The sequence below is a fragment of the Suricata suricatta genome, chromosome 11 (assembly GCF_006229205.1).
Source record: "Suricata suricatta isolate VVHF042 chromosome 11, meerkat_22Aug2017_6uvM2_HiC, whole genome shotgun sequence".
NCBI classification, from domain to species: domain Eukaryota; kingdom Metazoa; phylum Chordata; class Mammalia; order Carnivora; family Herpestidae; genus Suricata; species Suricata suricatta.
In genome coordinates this window covers 3841643-3850232 of record NC_043710.1, presented here as the reverse complement: position 1 = coordinate 3850232, position 8590 = coordinate 3841643, and the positions used below count along the sequence as shown (strand labels likewise).

At 59.7% G+C, this 8590-nt stretch overlaps 1 protein-coding gene across 1 annotated transcript in view; it reads right to left on the bottom strand.

Annotated features, from left to right (window-relative positions):
• Positions 1 to 516: 516 nt before the first annotated feature.
• The window catches only part of MRPL21 (mitochondrial ribosomal protein L21), an 8238-nt gene continuing 164 nt past the window's right edge, over positions 517 to 8590 (bottom strand). The window contains exons 2-7 of the mRNA XM_029957352.1: positions 6874 to 6975; positions 5051 to 5136; positions 4062 to 4225; positions 1799 to 1851; positions 785 to 888; positions 517 to 635 (exon numbers count right to left, since the gene is read on the bottom strand). Of these exons, the coding sequence (XP_029813212.1) occupies positions 571 to 635; positions 785 to 888; positions 1799 to 1851; positions 4062 to 4225; positions 5051 to 5136; positions 6874 to 6975 (574 nt within the window). The 3' untranslated portion in view covers positions 517 to 570. The remainder of the gene's footprint in view (positions 636 to 784; positions 889 to 1798; positions 1852 to 4061; positions 4226 to 5050; positions 5137 to 6873; positions 6976 to 8590) is intronic.

Below are 8590 nucleotides of genomic sequence, written 5' to 3'. Positions count from 1 at the left end.
CAGCTCCGGGCGGCCCCGGAGGCTTCTGGGACGGAGCGGCGGCTGCTTTCAGGCCCCTCCCTGCCCCCGGCTGCCCGCGCTGTCCGTCCTCCTGTCCTGGCTGCCCTGCCGTAGGTGAGGGCGCCACCCCCTGCACCGCGACCCTCCCTCCCTGCTGGCCCGAGAGCAAAGGACAGGAACAGGGACTCTGGGCCCAGAGGCTTTGGATCCGAGCTTCGTACACAACCCAGTCACCAGGAACAGGCAGACGCGGAGACAGGGTTTGCTCCTGTCTTGTCCACCCTGCTACAAGCGGAAGCCTGATCGCGGGGCTCGGTCCCGGCTGCGCCCCCACTCCACGCCAGGGGCCCCGCACCTGCGCCCGAGGCGAGGCCCCGCCCGAGATCCTCCCCCAATGCCAGCGGCTCCGGCTCCAGAGGCTGGCGCTCGCGGCGGGGCCCCGCCTCGGAGATGTGGGGCTCCTGGCGGGACGGCCTGCCACGGGCACCCAGAGCGTTCACGTCAGAACTCGGGGACTCGGTCTCCAGAAAACAGTTTATTTTTATGCTCTGAAAACAGCTTCACTCAGGGTCAACACAAACACGGAGCGAGGTCAATGGTGTTCACCCGGAGGACCGTCTGCGGGGTCACGATGACTGGGAAGGGAGAGGGCAGGGTCACAGCTTGGCCACCTCACTGCAGTGACCAGCGGGCGCCCCCCAGGCCCTCCCAGCCCTCCCCCACCCTCCCCGGCCCCTCCCCCGGCCCCTCCCCGTCAGACCCAGAGCCTCGGCCTCTAACTTACCTTTTTTCCTCCTGTAGTTTTTCCTTTTCTGAAATTTCAGATTGATTTTTGGCCACGACTCTGTCTTTTCAATGACTGTGGCTTCTACCCGAACAAGATCCTTTCTAGAAGAGAGAAAATACCTTCTTGGGTGTTTTTCAATCTTACTAACGCTTTACACGTCAGACTTTCCAAAATGAAGCTTTACTGTCTTTTTTCTTTTTTTGTGCTGATTATAAAAGCGATACATCCTCTTCCCTGCAGATGTTCTGGAAACCACACAGCAGCACGACCAAGGTCAGCGTAGACTGGGGTGGGGGGCAAAATGAGCGAAGGGGGTCAAGCGGGGTCGGCTCCCCGCCGTGAAACAGACCAGGCGCCAGAACGTGAGGGCAGCACGGAGGATGCCGGCGATTCCGCGGCCGTCACTCTGCGCGGCGACAGAGGTGACCAGGCCTGCGGGGGCGGGCGCTTCACGACATACGAAGATACTGCGCACTCAGGACAAGCATGTCGGGCGTGAGCCACACAATTCAGTAATGTGGAAAAAAGAGCAACGTCAGGGCGCCCGGCTGGCTCGGTCAGCAGAGCACGTGGCTCTGATCCTGGGGCTGTGAGTTCGAGCCCCACATTCAGTACAGAGTTTATTTAAAAAATAAAGAGAAGAAAAAGGACAACAGGGTGCCTGGGTGGCTTAGTTGGTTAAGCATCTGACTCTTCATTTTGGCTCAAGTCAGGATCTCACGGTCTGTGAGTTTGAGCCCAGCATCGGGCTCGGAGCGGACAGCTCGGAGCCTGCTTGGGGCTCAGTCTCCCTCTCTGCCCCTCCCTTTCTCAAAGTAGAGAAACATTAAAAAAAAAAAAAAAAAAGAAAAAACAAAACAAAACAAACCACCAGAAACCCCCAGCACCGTCGGTCAAGGAACCGTAAGGGCCCACGCGGGGATGGACTGGTGACGGAACAGTGGCGCGGCGTGGGGACCCCGGCCTGGCCTCCCTGCACTGACCCGGGGCCGGCGCGAGCGAGCGTCTTACCCCAGGAGCGGCTTGCCCAGTATCGTGAAGTTGTCAGCTCCGACCAGCAGCACCTGCGGAACCAAGCAGGCCCGTCACCGACGAGCGACGTCCCCCGATCGGCAGCAGCACGCCCGGAGAATGAGCCGCTGTCGGCACGTGGTCGGCCGGCCGGAGCCACTCGGGAGCGGCTGCGAGGCCGGCCCGGCGGGGAAAACCGAGCGCTCACCCCCGTGACCTGTGCCCAGAGCCCAGAGCACCGTGCGCCCGGTCTGTGCCAACGGTGGCTCTTTTACTGGAAGTCATGACATATACAAGGAGAAAATGCACAGATAACACTGTGGTGTCTTTTTTTTTAAGTTTGTTTATTTCAGAGAGCGCAAGAGCAAGCAGGGGAGGGGCAGAGAGAGGGAGAGAGACTCCCAAGCGGGTTCCGCACGGCCTTCGAGGAACCGCCTGTGGGGCTCGGACTTTCGAACCGTGAGATCCGTGACCTGAGCTGAGATCTAGACTCGGAGGCTTAACCGACTGAGCCCCGGGCGCCCGCGTACCGGGGCGTGTTCTGAAGCAGCTCCTAACGCCGAGCCTGCGGTTCAGGTTCCAGTGGGTTTTCCGGCGACTGTGAATCCACACGGCCGCTGCAGCGCCCCCCGCGGGCACTCTGCCAGGACGTCTCCGCGCCACCAGGGCGGGGGTTTTACTAGAGGCCGGGAGCCCATCTCAAGTCGTACCGGCAGGAAAAATACCTGAGCCCGTGAACCTGACTATCTTAAAGGCAAAGCGTGGGGCGCCCGGGAGGCTGAGTCGGTTCAGTGTCTGACTTTGGCTCAGGTCATGATCCCGCGGTTCATGAGTTCCAGCCCTGCGTCGGGCTCTGTGCTGACAGCTCGGAGCCTGGAGCTGCTTCCGATTCTGTGCCTCCCCCGCTCTCTGATTCTCCCTTGTTCCCACGCTCTGTCTCAAAAATAAACAAACATTAAAAAGATTTTTTTCTTAAAGGGAAAGCGTATCTTGTAACAGCATGAATGGACTCTTGTGCCAAACAGCGATGACCAAAACATCGTTTTACGGGTACTTTACGGATGACGTGTTCTCTGCTGCTAGATTTCCTGAGTTAGGGATAAACAACCTGCGTTAGGTGAGGCTTTCGTCTCTGTTAACGTGAAATGTTTCAAAAAGTGTCTTTTTGGGGGGCGCCCGGCCAGCTCAGTCAGGCAGGTGTGGGGCTCTTGATCTCGGGGTTGGGAGCTCGAGCCCCATGTTGGGTATACAGATTACTTAAGAAAATGATAATTTTTAAAAAAGCCGTTTTAGAAATAGATATGCTCCTAAAGGCTCCCGTTACTTTGGACGTCACAGTAAACGTGCTCGTGTCCCGGAGCCCATGACCGGCCGCTGGGGCGCAAAGGAGGAGAGACTGCGGGCTGCGGACGCCTGAAACCGTGAGTCCGCTCAGCTCTGAGCGCGGGCCACCGGCCGGGAGACCTTCTCAGAAACCGGGCTTAGCGGTCTCCGGGGTGTAAAGACACAAACCCCTGGGGGCCCGAGGGGAGGAGTTTTGATTAACAAAGGAGACCGGGCGTGTCACAGCGCTTGCCCTGACCGTCAAATCCGTCCTACAAAAACAATCCAGTGCGGAAAACGGAGCGCTCACATTTTATACACTTTTACATGTAGAAGAGGAAAACACAAACAGAGCCGCCCGAAACAGCACACAGAACCCTACGCGACGGGCGGAAACGCTAAGCTAGATTCACGGACGGCGCAGAGCGCAGCGGAGCCGCCCCAGGGAAAGGCCTCTGAGTCCAGGCGTCTCTGTATGAAGCCCTCGGGGGCGCCGGGGGGGCTCAGTCTGTTAAGCGTCTGACGCTTGATTTCTGCTCAGGTCGTGATCTCCCGGTTTGTGAGATGGAGGCCCACGTGGGGCTGAGCAGACAGTGCGGAGCCTGCTTGGGATTCTCTCTCCTGCTTGTGCACGTGCTCTCTCAAAATAAGTATTTAAGAAAAAATAAACACAGCAGCCATCAAATCTACTGCCAGAGTGGCTCCAGCGGCAACGCCCCCCACCCCGGGCTGAAACCCCGTCCTCACCCGGGGCGTCGGCTACGTCCTGTGGGAGCGTCAGGGACGCACGAGACAGGTCGGTGCACGGTTCCTCCGGGGAACGCGCTGCCCACCTCCCTGGGACAGGGCCTCCCCCGCCCAGCTCTGTGGCCGTCACCTGCCGACCCGAGGGAGCGCCCCAGGGACGAGCCCGTTCGGGGACCGCCGCGGGCCGGCTCACCTTCTCCAACCGTATCCTCTCCCCACACGCAACGTCTAGGTCGTTGTCAATTAAAATCAGGTCCTCGGAGGTCACCTTCCACTGGTGGCTGGCGAAGTGCACGACGGCGAAGAGCCTGCCGTACTGGCCGGTGGCGATGAGGCGGTTCACCTTCCCCACGACCTCTGCGGGGGGGGGGGGGGACCCAGACGGGCTGCTCAGCTCCTCACCGCAGGGATGGCAGCCGCAACACCCCCGCCCGGCGGCCGGCACCGTGGCGCGCGGCTTCCGCCAGGGCCGCCTCCCTCCCTGCCTCGGGACTCGGCCTGCGGGGCTTCTGCAGACTCAGGTCCCACCGCCACGGAACCCTGCTCGCTCCGCAGCTCGGTCACAACCTGTCCGCCCCGCACCACCTACGGTCTGATAAGCGTCTGCGGAGCCCTGAGCCCCCCGGCCTGCCCAGGGCTGGAGGCGCGCTGAGGAAGACCCACTTCCTGCCCCGGAGGCTGAGTCAAGGCCAGAAGCCTCGGATCCCGGGACCCCGAGAGGGCAGGACGCGTCCATCTGCGCCGCATCTCCAGCAGGACTTCCCGGCCCAACCGGCCACCCGCTGAGCTGCCGGCCCAGCTCCGTGAGGAAGGCCGGAGGCCGAGGAGGCCGCACCCCTCGGGGCAGCCACGGTGGCCGCCACACTGTCCCTCCACGTGGCCACAAGCTGCAGGCGGACCCCCGTCCCGACACCCCGAGACTTCCCCCAACACCCGGGACAGCGACAGGTCCCACGGCCCGCCGCGCACCACCCTGTCCCTGGCCGCGTGCTCCGGCAGCAGTTGGGGGGAGGGGGCAGGCGGCCCGACGGCCCCTCCCCCGCCTACCCGGCCTGCCTGGAACAGGGTCAGTGCTCAGGAGTATTTGCCAAGGGATTGAGGGCTTACGCTTTGGGCTCAGCGGCAAAACCGGGCCTGAGCATTCGCAGCACCTGGGCCCCGCCCCCCGCCGCTGCCGGTTACCTGCGTGGCGTCTGGTCTCCTCCACCGGGTCCGGCAGAGCGATTTCCGGCCAAGGCGGTGAGCTCAGCGACGTTTTAGGGACACATCTGCAAAGCGTATTTCATGCGTCAGAACGTGTAAGACACGGAGATGCTGCAAAGGTGGGGGGCAGGGCTGTGCTGCGTCACGGGCTCGAGTCTCAGCTGGGGCGGCCGCGGGCTCCGCTCCCCCGTTCTGGCGGGGGGGGGGGGGCAGTGCAAGCTCACTGCCGCGTGCTGCTGCGTGACTGGTCAGTGTGACCAGGGACGGGCTCCCGCACGGCCCCTCAGACGGACCACGAATTCCAAGAAACACCCACTAATCACTCATAATCCAAACGGAATTCTAACCATTTATTCCAGAAGAGCCCCTCCTTGGATCACCCGGGTCCCGGGGCCCCTCCGAGGAGACTAGGCACCCTGAGGGTCCCCAGGGCATGCGTGCTTGGAGGTGTGGGCTGCAGTGCTGCCCCCCCCAACACTCCAAAGACAGAAGCTCTCTGCTTCCCGCTGCCCCCTGCGCCTCACCCTGGCACTCGGGGCCCTGGGGCAGGAGGCCGTCCTCAGGACCACTCGGGGGCTGGCTCCTCCCCGTCCCGGTCAGCCCCAGCCTCCAGCCCCGGCTCTGCGGTCAGAGTAACACCACCCTGGTGCGCATCTCACCAGCCTGCGCTCCAGTCTCCCTCACTGCGCACCTGCCTCCCAGGGCTGGGCGGGGCTGGGAGGGCCGGGGTGCCTGGAAGGGGTGGACGGGGGGGACGCACTCAGTGCTCAGGAGCAGCGGTGGTGCTGTTGCCGGTCTGGCCCGCAGGGCAGCAGCCTGGCACACTGGGCCTGAGCCCAGAGGCAGAAGAAGGCAAGTGGGGTCCTCCTAACTCCTCATCTATTTTTGCCTCAAATTCCTGAAGTCTACCAAGAGGGGAGAGTGTGGGAGAGCCCAGAACCGTCTAGAGCTTCGGTTGCCAACTGCTGCCGGACAGTGAACGGGGTTTTTCTGTTGCAGGCCCCCAGCTCCATGCGGGAGCCCTGGTCCACTGGCCACAAAACTAAACCGGGCTCGGCCACCAGGCCAACCTCGGGGCCCCTGGAATCACACTCAGGCTCCGTGGCCAGGCAGTGACCTTGACGGGCCAGGCGGTGTGGAGCCTGCGTGTGGGAGCCCGGGCTGCCCGCTGGGTGCCCTGCTGTGGACTGGCAAGCCGGAGGCCCGGGGGAAACTGAAGAATCAGCCGAATTAACTGCAATCCGCCCTTAGGAGCTCTCTCTGCAAGCGGATTCTGCTTTTCGACTTCCTCTCAATGTACAGGAGCCTGAGCCTCCCCACCGGGACGGCGCCCTGAACGCCAGGCCCTATGAGGACGCTTACTGGGCCCACCGGCTCCGAGATGGACATGAATGTCGCTGCCGTCTTGCAGAAGAGGAAAGGAAGCTCGGAGCGGACGACTCTGCTCGGGGACCCGCCGGGACAGGCCCCGAGCCTCCGCCCAGACCACTCCTCCGCGCTGCCTGGGCGCTCCTCCCCGCGGGCGCGACTCTGTCAGGTTTACTTTCTGTAGTTCATGTTCAAGGTTTTCCCCCTACACGCGGTCTTTTAATACTGAATATGCTCTTCCGAGTTAAAAACTTTCCACGGAAGCCTAGGAGCTCACTTGTCTCTGGGGCCCTTGACGCTCCATCTACGTTTACATCAAGGGTTTTAGAAAAACACTATCAAAAAAGTTAAGAGGAAAACGGAGGTATTCTCGAAACCCACGCACGTGCAGCCCCACAGGCAGAGGGTCGCCCGACCCCACATCTGGGGATTACCTTGGTGGAACAGAAGTGCTCTGCGAGCGGAACCTTCGGGAAGCAGGCCCCGGGGAAGCTGAGGGGACAAGACACGGGCGGTTACCGGGATGAAACACAGCTCTTTAGAGCTGCACACACACCGCGCCGCAGCGCCTGCGCAAGAGTCTGGGTCCCCGGAGCTGGAAGAACATCACTTGTGGTCACTGCTTGTGTGTCGATCTTGCGGTTCGTGGGTCTGAGCCCCGCGTCAGGCTCTGTGCTGACTGCTCAGGGCCTGGAGGCTGCTTCGGATTCTGTGTCTCCCTCTCTCTCTCTCTGACCCTCCCCCACGCTCTCAAAAATAAACAGGTATTAAAAGAGAAAAAACAAACAAAAGAAATGGATCGTCAGGGCCCAGCTGACCGTCTGACTGCCCCCTAAGGAAGGAGCCAGAACAACCCAGTGAAACCGCCCGCTGCCCTGCTGACCATCAGAAACGGCGTGACGTGATGCTAGTCATCTTCAGCTGCTAGGTGACCTCATAAAGCCAAAATCAAGAGTTGGATGCTTAACCTACTGAGCCACCCAGACGCCCTGTTGTTTATTTTTAAAAATTGCCTGTCTGTCTACACATCCCCTCTCCGATCAGAACTCTAGCTCCATTAAAAGGATGATTTATGTGTATTACTGATGTACTCCTTCCCCTCTCTCCATCTGTGCCTGGCACATAAAAGGTGCTCAAACAATGGAGAATGAACGAAGCCTGCTCTGTTACATCCGCATATGAAGCTCTCGTCGGAACTGCCCGACTGGGGACTGAAGGCTCAGTCGGAGTGTTTCTGCACCTGATCTCTTTCCCTATAACTGTCACCTATGGCCTTAGCCTAGCGCTGGACACCGAAGGAACCAATGTGCTCCCTCCTCTCCCAAGGGGTCACCCTTTAGCTCTCTGAGGACTGCGGTGTGCTCTCCATCCTGTTCACATCACTCACTCTTCAGGGTCCCACCTGCTAACCGGTTTGGTCACCTCCTCTGTACTCTACTTTCCTGTCTTAACGTTTTGTTTATTTTTGAGAGAGAGAGAGACAGACAGACAGACAGAAACTGAAGACAGGCTCCAGGCTCTGACAGGCCTGATGCAGGGCTTGAACCCACACACCACGAGATCATGACCTGAGCCGAAGCCGGCCACTCAACCGACTGAGCCACCCAGGTGCCCGGACCTGTCTTTCTTAAAGTGGGAGTCTGGAGTTGAACACAGCATTCCAGGTGAGGTTTTATGTCTGGTAGAGAGGAGTAATTTCCACTGCTTTTATAAAAATGTCCCTGCCTACTTAAAGCCAAGTTTCACCAGGGCACCTGGGTGGCTCGGGTCATGATCTCACAGTTGGTGAGTTTGAGCCCCACATCCGGCTTGCTGCTGCCTGCCTGTCAGCACAGAGCCCGCATCGGATCCTGTGCCCCTCTCTCTGCCCCTCCCCTGCTTGCATGCTCTCATAAATAAATAAACATAAAAAAAACCCCCACATAACCAAGACACTATTATCACGTCTAAAAAAGGGAACAATTCTTTAACTTCGTCAGATACACATTTTACCTAATTTTAAAACATACCTAAGCACTCCCACACACAAATACACACCCCAATCATTTCAGGCAAAAATACAGTGTTTTTAACGGATGTAATTTTTTTTAGCCTTGTAAAATCCCAGTGCCTAAGATGCAGCTATTGCTTTTGCTGAACGGGTTAAGATTT